This window comes from Podarcis liolepis, assembly GCF_965112155.1.
Source record: "Podarcis liolepis genome assembly, chromosome: Z".
NCBI classification, from domain to species: domain Eukaryota; kingdom Metazoa; phylum Chordata; class Lepidosauria; order Squamata; family Lacertidae; genus Podarcis; species Podarcis liolepis.
In genome coordinates this window covers 17,875,121-17,893,105 of record NC_139570.1, presented here as the reverse complement: position 1 = coordinate 17,893,105, position 17,985 = coordinate 17,875,121, and the positions used below count along the sequence as shown (strand labels likewise).

Below are 17,985 nucleotides of genomic sequence, written 5' to 3'. Positions count from 1 at the left end.
GGCTCATGGTGTTGTTGTTTTCTTTCACCCTACAGGAAAGAAGGCTACATTCCCAGCAACTATGTCACAGAAACAAAAGATTCTCTGGAGATGTATGAGTGAGTTTCCTTGGAACTGTGGGCCTGAGGGCAGAAGTTAAATGTTATGAGAAAAACATAAGAATATCTGTCCCTTTGTATTTGTAATAAGATACATTCTGGAGTCTGGAATGGGGGTAGTGATGAGGGGGGAAATGAGCTTGGCGAACCTACCAAATCTACAAATCGAGAACCAAGCAACAGCTCTCCTTCAAAATTCACACTTCTCCAAATTTTATTATGCCATTGTTCAACCAAAGAATGCATACTAAAATTGCGTATAATCATGAAAAGCTCATGTAGTTATATACTTAAGTTCTCACCCTGGGCCAGCAGGGGGATACTGTGCTCATTGAAGGAGCTCCATGTGACATGGAGATCGACACCGGGTTTGCCCTGTCCATGGTGTCTTGGAGCACCATCAAAGGACTGGTTCCCAGAGTGTCCAAAAGGCAACTCGACTCTCACCGCATACACCTGAGAGACTATTACAGTATCCCCCTGCTGGCCCAGGGTGAGAACTTCAGTACATAACACCGAGTGGATAATACACAAAAATGCATTCTATTGGGGGGTGGGAACGACTTGCAAAATGTTTATCCTAGGCAGAATTGCATATAGTAGGAGATAAGCACCCAAACATACATGGGAATTTTCTTGCAGAGTTGTTTTTAAAAAAATCACAAATAAATGCAGAAATGGGGCAAACCAAATTTCTGATTAGAAAAAATAGAACAGGAGAAACCAAAATTGACAATGTTGTCTATTTCTCTGTAGTGTTTCATATTTGTAGTAGAGAACCAGTGGCTGGGAAAAGCAGGGCCCTGTCATTTCTGCCTTCTGAGGCTTTTTTGCAAATGCCTCCCATGACAACCCATTTTTCATCACACCCCTGCTAACTGGCCGGGGAAAGCAGAAATATGGCAAAGGGGGAACTGGCGTCAAGGGAGAATTGATTTCATGGGGGAGAACCGATGGGTGCAGGAGTGGTTAAGCATCCGTCTCATTTTCCTGACAGCTCATCCCTTACAAAATACTTCCATTGCCCCCAGATTTGCAGCCTTGGAGAACACACATTTGTCAAGGTACCTAGTAATCTGCCCTGATGGGTGGGAAATGTTTGAGCTTTATGTTAACATTTCACCCTAAATGTAAAGGTTCACCACCTCCCACCTCCCAGCCCTCTTCTTTGTATTTCCTCCCTGGCAAATATTATGTCATGTTTCAGGTGGTATTTGAAAAACATAACTAGAAGGCAAGCAGAGGAACTGCTGAAGCAAGAGGTGAGTGTATAAGTACTTCCTTTCTTCTTTCCTTCCTCTTTCACTCTGAGAGTTAAATTATGAAGTCAGCAGATAATATTAAAAATGCCCAAACATGTATATCTGCCTATATACATAAAAATGTAAGGCAGTCATCATGCTGCAGTTCCATGGGCACGCCAACTTCCAGTGCAACAACAGAATGTCTGCCTGGAAGATGAGCAAACAATGTGGATGGCAGGCTGCCCAGGGGAGCTATTTTACTGAGTGAGGGAAGCACTTCAGAGAGTGACTTCCTCTTCTCCATTAAACATGGCTGTTGAGAGCAGGCAAGGCACTCAGAGAGTGGTTTGTTAAACAGTTCACCTGGGTTGCCTGCCATCCAGACTACTTGTTGCTCACCTGCTTGCCATTCTGTTGTCATGCTGGCTGTAGACCAGATCCCATGGTGAGTGTATGCAAAGCATGAGTGTATGCAAAGCATGAGAAAGGGGGGGGGACAACTACTAATACCCACTTCCTCCAAAAAAGTAAAAGAAGAAGAAAACCCCGGGTCGGGGGAGAATTGCTACGCCTTTTATATCAATCAGTAATGGGTCCAGGGGGTTGGACCTTTCCATTCTAATTTTCCATCAGTGTTACCTTTCATGTGGGCATCTGGGGGTGGGGGGAAATGAGCAACAGGGATCTTTCCAAAATATGTGGTTCCACACTCAGGGGCTTTTGAACACACTTCAGTGTCTTTTTGCCAAAACATGTTAAGCCCTCACTTTTGTTTAGGTAAAAGGTAAAGGTAAGGGGACCCCTAACCATTAGGTCCAGTTGTGGCCGACTCTGGGGTTGCGGTGCTCATCTCGCTTTACTGGCCGAGGGAGCCGGCGTACAGCTTCCAGGTCATGTGGCCAGCATGACTAAGCCGCTTCTGGCAAACCAGAGCAGCGCACGGAAACGCCGTTTACCTTCCCGCCGGAGCGGTACCTATTTATCTACTTGCACTTTGACATGCTTTCAAACTGCTAGGTTGGCAGGAGCAGGGACTGAGCAACAGGAGCTCACCCCGTTGCGGGGATTTGAACCGCAACCTTCTGATCGGCAAGCCCTGGGCTCTGTGGTTTAACTCACAGCACCACCCACTTCCCTTGTTTAGGTTACCTAGCTGCTTTTCTACCAACCTAATCAAAATGGCAAGGTGTCTGTGAGTCTTCATCAAAAGCAGCAAAAACTGTACACAAATGTTTAAGCAGATTCTGCAGGAGAGACTGCTCTGCTGCCTTTATAAAACATACCCTAGCATATGGAAGTGATGCATATGTAGGTCTAGCAAGACTCAGATTAACCCCCTCTTCCATTACCTATGGCTTCAGTGATGTGGGAGGCACTTTACAGAGTATTTTGTCAAATTGCTATTGAAGTGTTTCTGCTGACCCTCTTTTAAAAGGGGTTGGGGCAAGCTGTGGGGGGGCGGGGATTTGCAAACGGGAATTTTGGCCAAGCTGTGAGGGGATAGATGAGGAGGTGGGAGAGTTGTAAAGGAAGGGAGGGCAAAGACTGAGGGATGCATTGGTAGGGTCAAAACACTAGATATCACTTCTACAGGGTCAAGGACATGCTGGTCCCTGAACCCGCTGCAGTTCGCACTAGGCACATGGTGCTTCTTGCAGCTTACTTCAAAGATTGCTCCTCATTCCCCACCCCCTACCCACACAAGAAATGTTAATGATGTCGCCTTCTTCCAAATTTCAGGGCAAAGATGGTGGCTTCATTGTCCGAGACTCCATCAGCAATACAGGAAAATATACAGTCTCTGTGTTTGGCAAGTCATCTGGGTAAGTGTGGCCTGCTGATGTGGGAACAAGATGACCACACATTATACTAGTCCTCAGTAAAAATCTCAACAGTAGGACAGATATGAGGATGAGCCCCAGATGGAGGATAACATCTGTTCTAGCCTGCTCCTGCTGCAACCTGCTAGTTGCTTGCGGCCCTCCTCTTCCCTCTGCCTGGCCTCTGATACCCCCCTGTACCTTCACAACAATAGATGAAGAGGAGAGAGATAATGAATGGAAGATGGGTGAATGGGGTGCATGCTTGTGTCTATGAGTACTGCTGGAGGTATGTGTGTAATTATATTGGGGATGTGGGGTTTGTGTGCATGAGGAAGATGGAATGGATGGATGATGAAAGGGAGAAAAAGGGGTGTCCCTACGCACTTTGGGCTTTGGCTCTGCCTAGTACTTGACTCCTGGGGGAATGTGCCCTTTGAATCAATGGATGCTGGTTCATTAGCACACTTGAGAATACTGCCCCACCCACCTCAGTCTCATATTTTGCAACTTTCCTCAGAAAATAGGGACATTCTGTTCGAGTCTGTACCTGACCTGCTCTCATCTGCCTACCTTATTACGTACAACCAGTCAACGTGTGGCTTTGCTTGTCATTGGCTTTGGCTCCACTTAGAGCTGCCACCGCTTTGGCTTCAGAAAAGGCTGCTCAGCCCTGTGCTGCCTTGCTTGTCCCTTCCATCCTTCTCATGTTATTGCTCTTAACTTGTTGTCCATCAATGGCATTCCCTAGAATTATCGGTTTTCCTTTAGTCACACCTTAGGAGTCATGAACTCCAGAATTCATCATTACCCTACTGGTCACCAATCCACAATTGATTTCACAGGGACCCCCAAGGGATGATCCGCCATTATGTTGTGTGCTCCACACCCCAGAACCAGTATTTCCTGGCAGAGAAGCACCTCTTCAACACCATCCCAGAGCTGATCAACTACCACCAACACAATGCAGCAGGTAAGGAATGAAATGGTTGAGGCACAAATATACTTGCCGACTTTTACAATGCAGGTGGGGGTGGGGGAAGGGGAGAGATAAATGCCAACAGCTTGATAAAGGCAAAGAAGGTCAACAACGTATTTTAATTTATTACCTGTCCTTTGCCCTAAGATCCCAGGGCAGGTCAAAACAATTTAAAATGCAGTTTAAAACTGTTTAAAAACTTATAATTAAAAAATGCAAACACAAAAAAGAGTGTGGCTTTTGAAAATAAATGTTTACAGAGTATAAAGAGGTAGAAAGAGCTCCTACCCCTCAGAGGTTTCTCCCAACATTTGACTGAAATCTGTCCCACTGCAATTTGCACCTGTTGTGTTTTCTCCTGTCCTCTCAAACAACAAGTTTCTTCCATCATCAGTTATTTGAAGACAGTTATGCTTTCCCCTCACCTTCTATTCTCCAAATGAAACATGCACAACTCTTTCAACCATTCCCCTTTGGGCTTGGTTTCCAGATATCGCCTCATCCAAGTCACTGACCTCTGGATATACTCTATTCTGTCAATGCCTGCATACACACCATACATTTAAAGCACATGACTTCTCTCAAAGAATCCTGAGAACTGTAGTTTGTTAAGGGGACTAAGAAGTGTGGCTGCATACAGACTATACCTTCAAAGCACATTCATAGGACATGCTTTCCCTCAGATACCTCTTGACAAGGTAGTTTACTCCTCACAGATATATAATTCCCAGCAACCTTTAGCAAATCGCAGCGCCTAGAACTCTCTGGTGGGAGGGTTGTGCTTTAAAGGTAATGTATGTGCATAACTTGTAGCTGCACAAGGAGTAAACTATAGTTCTCATGATTCTTTGAGGGAAGCAATGTGTTTTAAATGTATGGGGGTGTGCACAGCCAGTGTCCTTAAAATGTGGTACTCAGTTCTTGACACTGTATTTCTGATGTGGCCTGATCAGAACAGGATAGAACCAAGCTATTACTTCTCATGTATTGCACACTATGCTTCTGTTTACACAGCCTAAGATTGCATTAGCATAACTTACACAAGCTGCGCAATTTGGGTTTGTCATCTTGATGCTGAATTTGGATATCTTTAGCATAGAATATATACAGCTCTATTTATAATATACAGTGGTGCCCCGCAAGACGAATGCCTCGCAAGACGGAAAACTCGCTAGATGAAAGAGTTTTCCGTTTTGGAGGTGCTTCGCAAAACGAATCTCCTATGGGCTTGCTTCGCAAGACAAAAATGTCTTGCGAGTTCCTGCGGTTTTCCCCCCCTTCCCCCCTTTTTTCTAAGCCGCTAAGCCGCTTATCAGCTGATCCGATAAGCCGCTAAAAGCTGCTAATAGCGCTAATCCGCTAATCCGTCAATGGGCTTGCTTTGCAAGACGAAAAAACCGCTAGACGAAGAGAATCACAGAACGGATTCTTTTCGTCTTGCGAGGCACCACTGTACATGGTAATACAATTTATATTGCTTTGCATCTATATTATTATGAATGCACTACTTCAAAATATAATTGTTTTGATGCACCCTAGGGCTTATTTCCAGACTGAAGTACCCTGTGTCATCGCAACAGAGAACTGCTCCTTCCACGGCAGGACTTGGATATGGTAATATTTGAATGCTCTTCATTTGGGATTTATCTGTATGTTGCACCTTCACCTTTACTGTCTTTCTCTTGCTCCCCTGCAGTGAAAGTGGGCTTGGGATAGGTGAACCAAACAGTTGTTCTTGCTGCTTTCCCCTCTGTATCAGAGGTGGGAAATGTGTTTCCCTCTGCATGTTGTTTGACTACATTTCCCAGCATCCCTGATCTTTAGCCATGCTGACTAGGACTGATGGGAGCTGGAGTCCACAAGTTGCCCAGCCCAGTTCTAAGAATCCTTCTTCCCACAATGATTCACACCTCACACTGTGCTTTGTGTTGATTCTAGGGGCATGGGAGATTGATCCAAAGGACCTAACATTCCTCAAGGAGCTGGGGACAGGGCAATTTGGGGTGGTGAAGCACGGGAAATGGAGAGGCCAGCATGATGTGGCAGTGAAGATGATCAAGGAAGGCTCCATGTCAGAGGATGCATTCATCGAAGAAGCCAAAGTCATGATGTGAGTAGCAAATAACTTTATATTCATCTCTTTGTCTGTCTCTCTTTTTCTGGGTAGATTCTTATTTCTTCTGTGATAGGGATGGGGTACATTGAGAACTCTGGACTACAAGTCCCCGGGGTGGTGGAAGTTAGAGCCCAGTAACATCTGCAAGGCCACAGTTTTCCCATCGCTGCTTAACTGATGATACCAAGAATTAAGAGCACGTCTATTTATTGAGCAGTCTTTGTGGTTTGCTACCACAGAGATTGCGCAGAGGTTTGGATATATATGGTAAATTGAACATCAAGTCTGGTTTGTTTGTGGGGTAGTTATAAGTCAATAATCATTCATCCTGATTTCCCTGTGCAGTGGTTTTGCATCTTCCCTGTCATTCCACACATTTGGGTACATTTCACCGTCACTTTCTTAAACTGCAAAATGTCTTTCTTTTAGTAAGGAGGATTTGTTGCTTCAGGATGAAAGAGGACTTTTATGCATTTTTAACTTTGCAAACTGAAACGTTCTTGTACTGTATGTGCTTGAAGCCCTCCCACAGAATACTGACAGTCTGAAGGTACCCTAAATCTGCTGCATGAAAAGCATGTGCTGAGAGACTGAAAAGGAATCAAAGGAGCTCACCCCCTCCTGTCAAATCTCCCATTTATTGGTTCCTCCACAGGCACAGCTACTACAGCCAGAGTCATCACCCCAAATGACTCAAATCAAAACACACAAAGATATCCAGTCTTTTTGAAAACCACAAGGATACAGAACCTGTGCTCCTCTAGATGTCACTGGACTTCAGCTCCCATCAGCCCAAGCCAGCATGGCCAGTGGCCAAGGATAATGGGAACTATAGTCTGCCAACATCTGGAGGGCAACAGGTTCCCCATCCTGGAAATAGCAGAACATGGTTGTTGTTTTGTTTAGCATTTACTTGTGCTCTTGTGGAGAATAATAATAATGGAAAATGGGAAGGTCCATAGCCCAGTGACAGAATATTTGCTTTCATGGCAGAATACCCCCATGGTAACTCCTAAGTAGAGCTAACAGAGACACCTGTCTCAAATTATCTAGAGCCGCTGCCAGTCTTCGTAGAGAATTCTGAGCTATAAATGGACCAATAATGTTCCCCCCCCCCCCCAGAGTACTGTGGAGAATCTCAAGAGGCAGCTTTCCATTCTGCCGCCAAGTCACTGGGAATCACAAGTGGGAAGAGTGCTGTTGTACTCACATCCTACTTTTAGGGCTTCCCAGAGACATCCTGTTGGTCAGGATGCTGGACTAGATAAGCCTTTGGCCCAATCCAGCAAGCCTCTTCTTATGTTCTTATGATGTTTTCTCACTCCAGGAACCTCTCACACGAGAAGCTAGTGCAGCTATTTGGAGTCTGCACGAAGGAGAGGCCAATACTGATCGTCACCGAGTACCTCTCCAAAGGTTGCCTCTTGACTTACCTGCGGGACACTCGGCGGTCCCTCCAGGGCACAGAGCTTCTAGAGATGTGCAAGGATGTCTGCGAGGCCATGGGGTACCTGGAATCCAAGCAGTTCCTGCACAGAGACCTGGTAGGCGATTGCTTTTCAACTGCTCCATATACCCCTGCCATCTGAAGTAAATTGGGGGGGGGTGCCTAATAGGGAGAGGGCCTCCTTGTTAGTAGCACCCTGGCTATGGAATAACTTCCCCAGAGAAGAGCACCTGCTTGTTGCTTGAGCTCTTTTCCTCACATTTTGAACAGAATGTATTTTTTTTAAAAGGAAAAATCTGGCCTCTCAGTGCTGTGAACCAAGTTATTTTATTATCTCTGCTGCTGATTGCAAAAGTGGAACATAGGAAACTTCATTTTACCCACTCAGACCACTGGCCCATGTTATCTACACTGATTGGCAACCGCTCTCCAGGGTTTCAGGTGGGGGACACGCCCTGCCCTACCTGGAGATGCTGGGGACTGATCCTGAGACCTTCTGCATACAAAGCAGATGCTCTACCACTGAGCAATGGCCCTGGGTTTTGTGCTTTTTCTCTGCTAGAAAGGAAGTCTTCCTGCTGCATTTTGTTTTCTTATTGCATTTGTAAGAACTGTATTTTGTAAGTTACTGTTGTTGTGTTTTATTCCTGCTCTGGTAGCCACCCAGCTAAAGTATGTTGAGACCATATTCTCTTATATCTCTGCCACAGGCTGCTCGCAACTGTTTGATCAGTGAACAAGGTGTTGTCAAAGTCTCGGATTTTGGCCTCTCCAGGTCAGTTTGTGTGCATATGCGTGTGTAGGGAGCTGAGGTTGCTTAGCTTTTTCTCTGTTTAACTTTGTATATGCCTTTTTTCTTATTCCCTTTCTCATTATGACTGTCATTCCTCCTCAGCCTCTTTGTTTGCATCCTTCACTGCAGCTACCATTTCGGACTACCTCTTTTTATTTTAGGTTTGTTACCTGATTAAACAACTCTTAGTCGGTTATTATTATTTAAGACATAAAGTGCTTAACGTTTCCTAAGCATGGCACATAAGGTAAAGGTAAAGGGACCCCTGACCATTAGGTCCAGTTGCAGCGCTCATCTCGCTTTATTGGCCGAGGGAGCTGGCGTACAGCTTCCGGGTCATGTGGCCAGCATGACTAAGCCACTTCTGGCGAACCAGAGCAGCGCACGGAAACGCTGTTTACCTTCCCGCCAGAGCAGTACCTATTTATCTACTTGTACTTTGACGTGCTTTCGAACTGCTAGGTTGGCAGGAGCAGGGACCGAGCAACGGGAGCTCACCCCATTGCGGGGATTCGAACCGCCAACCTTCTGATTGGCAAGTCCTAGGCTCTGTGGTTTAATCCACAGTGCCACCCGCATCCCTAAGCATGGCACATACTGTACATTAAAACAGAAGACAGCCCTGTCCAGAGGCCCACAATCTGATAGACATGATACAAAGGAAAAATAAACGAGGAGGGAAGAGGAAAGCTAACACTGGAGCTGCTGCTCCTTCTCTGGACAATGGTGGGAGGGAAGGCAGGCTGGTCTCTCGCCAGCCATGATGTTCTTACTGAGAGGCAGGAGGTGCCCACCTAGCTCATAAGAGCCTTAGTTGTTTAAGTGCACAAACTTGCATATGAGAAGACACAACAATTCTAATGGTTTTGACAGAAAGCACAGAGATGTCTTTTCAAGGAAGCATTTGGCGTGGTTTGCAGTGCAATCCTTTTAACTCAGAAGCAGCTGCATTTGAGTTTAGTAGAGCTTACTCCTAGGCAAGTGTATAGCAGGGAAGGGCAGTCCTCTTCAACCCAAAGGTCACATTTCCTACTGGCCAGCCTTCTTGGAGTCTCCTAGCCACAGAAGTCAGATTCTTTTTTTTTCAAAGTGGATGTGTTGTACCAGAGAGCACTTCTGTTATGCAAACTTAAATTTCCTCTATGTGAGTGAATATCTCCAACTACATACAGATAATCTGAAGGCAACCTTTTCTGCTTAAGAGAGTCTTGGGGGAAGGCGCTTTAAAAGGATAGGATAATGATCGACTGATGGGAACACATATACCGTAATTTCCATGCAAACAAATCAGGATGAATGCATGTTCTTGTATAACCTTCCTGCAAACAAGTAAGAATGGATGTGCATTGCTCAGTAAAGAGCAAACATTGTTTACCGGTAATCTCCACAGTAGCTTTGTGCACACAGTTTGGAATGAATGTTCATCTTGAGGAGCTTTTAGGCTTTCAGGAAGCACAAGATCCTGTAAGGCAACATATAAACTAGCACAACCAAAATCTGTCTACACAGGTACGTCTTGGATGATGACTACATTAGCTCCATGGGATCCAAATTTCCAGTCCGGTGGTCCCCTCCAGAGGTTCTTTTGTACAGCAAGTTCAGCAGCAAATCGGACATTTGGGCTTTTGGTGAGCTGAAATTGTGTGCCACTGATGTAGAACCTGGAATAGCCAGAGGATGAACTTTCTATGGCAGTAGATTTAAGGACAGGCAAATGAACGGAACCCTACCTGCAATAGGGAAGGCATTAAGAACACTGTGTTGCTGATGTGATTTGCAGGCCCCAGAATAGATGTGAGGGCTAGGCCTTTAAGAACTCACAGTAAATCCTAGGGATAGGGAACAGTGTTCATAGGGCTTTGGGGGATATTTAATATACATACATTGCCATATCTGACTATAAATACAAAACAAGGAGACACTGGAGCTTAAACAGTAGAGACTTAAGAGATGCTAAAGGACTGTAATCAATGCTCCATTTTTTCACCATGGCCCATTAGGAGGCAGCTTCCATGTAGAAACACAAAGATAAGGGGTTGAGCCAGTGATTCCAAGTTCCATTATGGTGCTTTCCTGACTGACAGGTGTCCTGATGTGGGAGATTTACACCTTGGGGAAGATGCCCTACGAGAGGTTTAGCAACAGCGAGACCACTGAGCATGTGACCAAAGGGCTGCGTCTCTATCGCCCCCAGCTGGCCTCTGAGAGAGTCTACGCCATCATGTACAGCTGTTGGCACGAGGTAAGGCTTCCCGTAAACTGCCCCGGTTGCTTGCTTATTTATTAGCAATACTTGCATGTCACCCAGTAATGAAGTTCTCTCTTTTTACCATAAATCAGGAACTGTAAATGGTAAAATGCAATAACTCCAGCTATCACCAGACCCTGGGACCGCTGGAGGATTGGTGGCTCCTCTTGGCAATCCGCATGGTGCGTGCTGAGTCACAAGTCCCTCCTCGTCCCCAGGATCCGGGCAACTGAGCCTTTTGCCTGGCTTGCCAAACTGTTATAAGAAAAACTGCTCCCTTTCCCTTATGAGGTATTCTGGAGCCCATATAGAGTCCTTAAGTCGGGTCCTTATTGGTAGGAGAAAATAACAGAGGCCAAGCAGAGTATATTGAGAACCAAAGCGGCTAGAAAGCCTGATCTTTATTAAAGGAACTGTTGCAACAACGTCCCCACTCACCACATGCAGGAGGGAGGGAGAACCCTGAACAATGGTGCGCAAGCCCAAGACCACCACCCCTAAAACATCATACATACATTGCAGAAGGAGGCAGCCTACAGCAGAAATCCTGTTTGCCAGGATTCAGTGACCTGATAATGGTCACTGATTGCATTACCTGGGCAGTCTGGCCTTTCTTTTGTGATGGTTAATACTTTAGTTCCTGAATCCAGGTCACAGGCTCACCCTATTCATATACAAATGTGCCCTTAAGACAGGATTTGCAAGCAAAAAGACAATGGGAAGGCTTTCTCCCTTTGCCTCCATTACAGCAGAGGAATATCTGAAGTCATTGGGAGAGTCAAAATGGCTTCAGGATTGCTCTCCCGTACTATTTCAGACACATAGTTCATATATTTAGATATGTGTGCATTTATGAATATTTATTCTATATTAAAGTTCTTATAACACAGGGGTGGCGTTTTGTTGCTTGAAATAGAGCAGGATTCATTGTTTTTGCTGTTGTTAGATGAGCATCCTTATAAATTTTGGTTTTATTGTATTTTTCTTCTATTTGTTTTTAAATAACTGACAAGCTTTTGGTATTTTATATGAATTGCTTGGATACATTTTTGTAGAAAGCAATGGATAAATGTAATAAATAATAGTACATTAATGTCTATTAAGTAAACAACCTTATTGGTATAAGCTTTCCCCTCTTTTCTGTTCTTTTGCTCCAGAAAGCAGATGAGCGTCCCACCTTTCAAGTCCTTCTGAGCCTCATTTTGGATTTAGCAAATGAAGACCCCTGAACTGCCATCACCCAATCGTTCCTTTACCACTGCTTATTTTTGTATGTTCGCTCCAGAATTTCTAGATGGACAATGAATGGATGGATCTACATCATGACAAAAGTAACTGGATCTATCAGACAATACCAGATTCTTTTCGTCTGCCTCACCTGTAATAACTGGCTTGTATCTGAATTCACTGAAGTGCTAAAGAAGATCTAACTTATGACAGCAAGTGCTGGCTGGGTACTATTTTCCTCTTCAGCAGAGTAAATCCCTTTTAATGCAGTATCATGGCTCTCTACCTGTAACTTGAAATGGCATTATGGGATTCAAATAATTTTTCAAGGATGATGTAATTGTTTGGAAACTTGTTTTGCTACGATGAAATAACAATTACAAGAAATAATATGAAAATGAAATATATAAAAGGGAAATATACCCAATTGTTTATCATATTTCCTAGATACTTCTATCTTGCTACCCTTTCCAGTCACCCAGTCCTCTGCCATGTGCTTTCAATGGCCCAAGATGCAAATTTATTTATTTTGTTAAAAAGGTTGAATTTACAGTCACACTCATGCACTCACACATTCTCCATCCCGTAAATTAGATTTGGTATGCTGATAAATATTCCACCGTGGCCCTTCTGCTGCAAAAAGAAGGGGGAAATCTCAACAAGGGGATGTGAATAAACTGAGGCTCCACCAGGATAATAAAGGAACTGGGTTTTTAGAAACAAAATAAAAAAATTCTTTGCAGTAGCACCTTAGAAACCAACTAAGTTTGTTATTGGTATGAGCTTTTGTGTGCATGCACATTTCTTCAGACACTTCAGTAGCTTAAAGCATCAGTGTAATGTAGCTCACTTCTCCCCGCATTGCACGGAGCAGAGATGAGGTTGAGAGAGAGAGAGGCTCACATCTCCCACATTGCAGGATGCCAGGTGTGTGTTGAGGGTCAGAGCCAGAATTAATGGGTGCCCTGAGGACCGTTATCTCTGCATTGCAGTGCAGTGAAGTGGGGGCAGAGGGTGTTTTGTGACAACTCTGCTGCAAACAGCAGCAGACAAGACATCTTGGGTTTTGAATTCACTCCATTCGCAGAGATCTCCAATACAGTAATGCATTTTAGGACAGACAGACAGACAGACAGACAGACAGACATACATACATAAATAAATAAATAAATAAATGTATGTATGTATGTCCAGTAGCACCTTAGAGACCAACTAAGTTTGTTCTGGGTAGAAGCTTTATATAGTGGGAGGGTGGGGTGCGGTTTTTCTCAGATCAGCGGCACAGCAATGGTCACATGCATGGCCCCACAGTATGCCAACATCTTCATGGCAGATTTGGAACAATGCTTCCTAAACTCCTACCCTTTCAAACCTCTCTTGTACCTGCTATACATTGACAGTATTTTTATTATCTGGACACATGGTCAGCAGACCCTAGACACCTTCCACCAGACATTCAGTGACTTTCACCCCACCATCAACCTAACAATGAACCAATCTATGCAAGAAATACATTTTCTGAACACTACTATAAAAATACAGGATGGGCACATAGACACGAAAACTTACACCCAGAACAAACTTAGTTGGTCTCTAAGCTGCTACTGGACAATTTTTTAAATTTATTTCGACTGCGTCAGACCAACACGGCTACCTACCTGAATTCAGGACATTAGTGAGGGGAGGTGCGTGGCCCTCCAGATGTTCTAATTAAATTATTAATGCTAATTGTAATAACTCTATACGCATTTTCCTGGGAGCTGCATCATGTCGCTTCCTTCTGAGTAGGCGCGCGTGAAGCCGAACTGCAGAACCCACCGTGTTCTTACCCGATGACAACTCTACACGCTCCCCCATACGCCGTAGCTCTATGGCCTCGCGCGCGCGCGCGCAGCTCCGCCCACCGCCGGAAAGAGGAAGCGCTCGGATGAAGCCTTACTCGCGCGGTGCACTCTGGAAGCGGAAGCTTACCGCGCGCGCGCGCGGAGGGGACGGCCGGGGGCGGGGGCTAGCTGCACGTGAAGGTCGCCTGCCAGATCGCCGTCCTCTCTTCCTTCCTTCCTTCCTCGCTTCCTCCGATCGGTCGCTGTCGGCTCACAGGTCGGGCCCGGCATGGACCCTTCGTCCGCCGCGGGAGACTTGGGGGCGGCCGTCAACGACCCGCAGCTGCAGCACTTCATTGAGGTGGAGACGCAGAAGCAGCGCTTCCAGCAGCTCGTGCACCAGATGACGGAGCTCTGCTGGGTAAGGAGGAGCTGATAGCCCGGGGCGCAGGCGGAGGCCTCCTTCGCGCTGCTCGCGGTTGACCTTTGGAACTCTCTGCAGCAAGATTCGCTGGACCAGGGTTAGAGGATCGGGCCATAGCTGCCAACGTTTCCCTTTTTTTAAGGAAAATTCTGAATAGGATTCCTCGCAAGAAAAGGGAAAAGTTGACAGCTATGCATCGGGAAGAGGCGGTGGAGGTGGGGGATCAGATGGAAATCATGATGGAGGAAGAAGAGGGCCGAGGGCTACGGGACCAAAGCCCACCCCCCCACTCTTTCATGCTACGTGCAATTAACTTGCGGCACGTGCTGCCGCAAGATGGGGAGCAGATCCGCACGGTACATTCAAAACATTTTATTTCCAAACCCAAGAATCATGGGAAATATAGTTTCCCCTTCAGAGGCACAGTTCTCGGACCCTTTAGATTACGGAGCCCAATATTCTTTGGGGGCAGCCATGTTCTTTGAATGTGCGTTGAATGTGGATTTGCCTGTGGTGATGAGACCAGAAATCTGCTTTAGAAGGTGGTCTAGCAAAATCAAGGTGGAGGACTTGTACCTCTGGGGTGAAGTTTGGTTGTGATGTGGTTGCTCAATTTAAATTAATTTCCCTCCCTCTGCAAGGTGATCCTCAGGGCCCCTGCCAACTCTATGATTCTGTCTCTGTCTATGTGGCGATGGACAGGCGCTTTAAAAGTAGGTCATGCAAAGGACTGGTGTCCCTATAGGGGTTAATTCTTTTTTTGTGGTACATACTGACTTGTGAAACTTACTGCTACAAGCTGCAGGGATGGTCCTTGTCTTGGGTGGCTTTAACAGGAGATCAGACAAAGTCACAGTGAGCAAGGAGGCCTGAAGGCTCTGGGAGTGAAGTCTTTCAGCCTACGCATTCTTAACTGCTTTGAGGGTGTTTCCCCCCCCCCCACAAGCAATGCATAAATTTTATGAAATAATACAGAAATTGTGGGTACTGATGGCCCCTGGTTTGTTGTTGTTTAGTGGTGTCTGACTCTTCGTGACCCCATGGACCAGAGCACGCCAGGCACTCCTGTCTTCCACTGCCTCCAAACTACGGTTTGGTCAAACTCATGCTGGTAGCTTCGAGAACACTGTCCAACCATCTCGTCCTCTGCCGTCCCCTTCTCCTTGTGCCCTCCATCTTTCCCAACATCAGGGTCTTTTCCAGGGAGTCTTCTCTTCTCATGAGGTGACCAAAGTATTGGAGCCTCAGCTTCACTCCTTCCAGTGAGCACTCAGGGCTGATTTCCTTAAGAATGGAGAGGTTTGATCTTGCAGTCCATGGGACTCTCAAGAGTCTCCTCCAACACCATAATTCAAAAGCATCAATTCTTTGGTGATCAGCCTTCTTTATGGTCCAGCTCTCACTTCCATACATCACTACTGGGAAAACCATAGCTTTAACTATACGGACCTTTGTTGGCAAGATGATGTCTCTGCTTTTTAAGATGCTGGAGCAGGAACCGGCAAGCCACTCCAGTATCCCTGCCAAGAAAACTCCATGGTCAAAGACAACGGGCCCCTGGTTTAGGTGGCTTTAAAAGACAATTAGATGAAGTCCTGGAGGAGGAGAGGTCTATTGATTGGCTAAATAAAAGTTCTAGATTATGAAGCTTTTGAATTCCCTGTGTTGCTGGAAACAACCAGTGGCTGTGTGTGTGGCTACCGGGAATTCAGTTCCTGGAAAGAAGCCACTGTGAGAAACTCGATGGTGGACTTGATGGACTATGGATCTGATCCAGCCATGGCTCTCTTTATGTTTGTATTGGTGGCCTGTGGTGAGTGTGTGCAAATTCACTGCTGCTTACACTCACCATCATAGCAGGGCTCCAACATCTTTAATAGCTGTAGTGTAGTAAGTGGTGTTGGCATGGAGATATACTGGTGAGGACGTATACACCTATTGAAATTGCTGGTACTGCTGCTGATAATGCATGCAAGCAAAGAATGACAGATGGTGAGTGATGACTGGAATAATAGACCAACAACATTGGGCATGGGGAGGGCATAGATTCCTCAGTCCTGTTTTACCTAGGCATGCAAAGAGGTTGAACGTGAACCCTTCTTCATGAAAGAGTGTGCTGTACCACTAAGATATAGCTCCCAGCTGGAGACAGGTCATGAATCAGGAAACTGCAGGGGATATTGCAGTTTATTTTTTTATGTTAGCCTTCTCATCATTGAAACAGCTGTGGCAGCGGCACAGTGGAAGGCAATGAGGATGGAGAGGCCACCTGGGTGTTTGTGTTCTGAGCCAGCTGTTCTGTTTAGAGTTACAGGACAGGAAATCTAGGCATGTCCCTCTTGTACATTGCAAAAAGGGTGTGGGTGTGTTTTGGGACTGATTCTGTGGTTCAAAATTCTGAACAGCTGGTGTCTCTTGAATGCCCCTAAGCCCTATATACTAGGAAGAGAAGGGGTATAACTTGTGTGTGCAAAAGGCACTAACTTCAATTTCTGGCATCTCCAGGTTGGGCTGGGACTGTTCCTCGTCAGAAATCGCTGTCAGTCAGTAGTCAGAGTCAGTATAAGTCAGCTTCCTGTGTTCCTAAACAATGCTTACTCTTCCATATCTTTAATAGGAGAAATGCATGGACAAGCCTGGCCCCAAGTTGGACAGCCGCGCAGAGACCTGCTTTGTGAACTGTGTGGAGCGCTTCATTGACACCAGTCAGTTCATTCTCAACCGGCTGGAGCAGACACAGAAATCCAAGTCGCCCTTCTCTGAAAACCTCTCTGACTGATTTGGGTGCTGCAATGCCCCAGTTTCCTTCTTTAATGAGAAACCAACCTACTGAATTGAGAGAAGAGGAGGAGCTGGAGAACAAGGAGAACAAGCAGAAGAAAGGATAAAAAGTTGTGAAGGACGTTGGCCTCCACATTCAGGACAGACTTCTGGGTTTCCTGGCCAGTGTGAGCAGTTCTGGTTTTAAATTCCCATCTTGTGAACATTTAGCAGTCAGGCAAGTGAAGCCTTGCTGATTCGCATGGGCTTGTGCTGCCCAGGTTTTTTTTAATTTTGCTGTTGGATAACAAGAGCTTCACAGCAGAACTGTAGCATCAAACAACTTGCTTTCCCAGTGGTGTGGCCAGGGAAGCACACCTATCAATATTCAGTAATTTCTTCTGTTTTGAAATGAAGGGAGCTGGGAGGTTTCAAACATGAATGTTGATCCTGGGAAAAGCAAAGGTGCCTTTTTAAAATGGTACTGTGTTTTAGCACGACTCTTTTAAGTGATATAAATTGCTCACTTGCAGCTTGAACATGTGGCTGAGTTGACCCTTTTGTAAACTGCAACTAGTGTTGCAGTTGAACAGAGGGAGGCTGACTTTGCTTGCTGTCATGTGCCATTTAAGGTGCATATTCAAGCCCTCCATTACATAGCTAGGAAGAAGTAACCCCAGAGGACATGGGAACTGAATACCACTCATCTGGTCATGTAAATGGTTCACTTACCAAGTACAAAAGTCAATTTTAACTTTCTCCATTAATTCCTTTCCTGCTGATCAGTGGAATAAACATCAGTAACATTCATTTTAAACTGCCTGTTGAGTCGGTGGTGATTCCTTCTGCTTTGATTGCTAGGGATTTAGAAATAGGAATAAAAATAGGAATAAGGGGAGCTCTGGAAAAATTTCTCTTTGCCATTTTTGTCGTTGGGATTTAAGCAGTTTTAAAGACTAAGGAAGCTGCTCCTGATCTGGCTGCAGTGGGTTTGGTGGAGGGAAAC

The 17,985-nt window shown here is 45.4% G+C and overlaps 2 protein-coding genes across 4 annotated transcripts in view; both read left to right on the top strand.

Annotated features, from left to right (window-relative positions):
- Window positions 1-12,399, top strand: part of BTK (Bruton tyrosine kinase) — a 39,847-nt gene extending 27,448 nt beyond the window's left edge. For all 3 annotated transcript variants that reach the window (XM_083484738.1, XM_083484737.1, XM_083484736.1), the window contains 11 exons: window positions 36-98; window positions 1,306-1,360; window positions 3,083-3,165; window positions 4,008-4,135; window positions 5,681-5,755; window positions 6,080-6,251; window positions 7,585-7,801; window positions 8,415-8,479; window positions 10,007-10,125; window positions 10,582-10,739; window positions 11,903-12,399. In XM_083484738.1, coding sequence (XP_083340864.1) covers window positions 36-98; window positions 1,306-1,360; window positions 3,083-3,165; window positions 4,008-4,135; window positions 5,681-5,755; window positions 6,080-6,251; window positions 7,585-7,801; window positions 8,415-8,479; window positions 10,007-10,125; window positions 10,582-10,739; window positions 11,903-11,974 — 1,207 coding nt within the window. In that variant the 3' untranslated portion in view covers window positions 11,975-12,399. The remainder of the gene's footprint in view (window positions 1-35; window positions 99-1,305; window positions 1,361-3,082; window positions 3,166-4,007; window positions 4,136-5,680; window positions 5,756-6,079; window positions 6,252-7,584; window positions 7,802-8,414; window positions 8,480-10,006; window positions 10,126-10,581; window positions 10,740-11,902) is intronic.
- A 1,547-nt stretch (window positions 12,400-13,946) lies between these two features.
- TIMM8A (translocase of inner mitochondrial membrane 8A) lies at window positions 13,947-17,796 on the top strand. The gene is made up of 2 exons (XM_083484864.1): window positions 13,947-14,216; window positions 16,837-17,796. The coding sequence occupies exons 1-2, from the start codon at window positions 14,085-14,087 to the stop codon at window positions 16,996-16,998; spliced, it is 294 nt and encodes a 97-aa protein (XP_083340990.1). The 5' UTR covers window positions 13,947-14,084; the 3' UTR covers window positions 16,999-17,796.
- The last annotated feature ends 189 nt before the right edge of the window (window positions 17,797-17,985 follow it).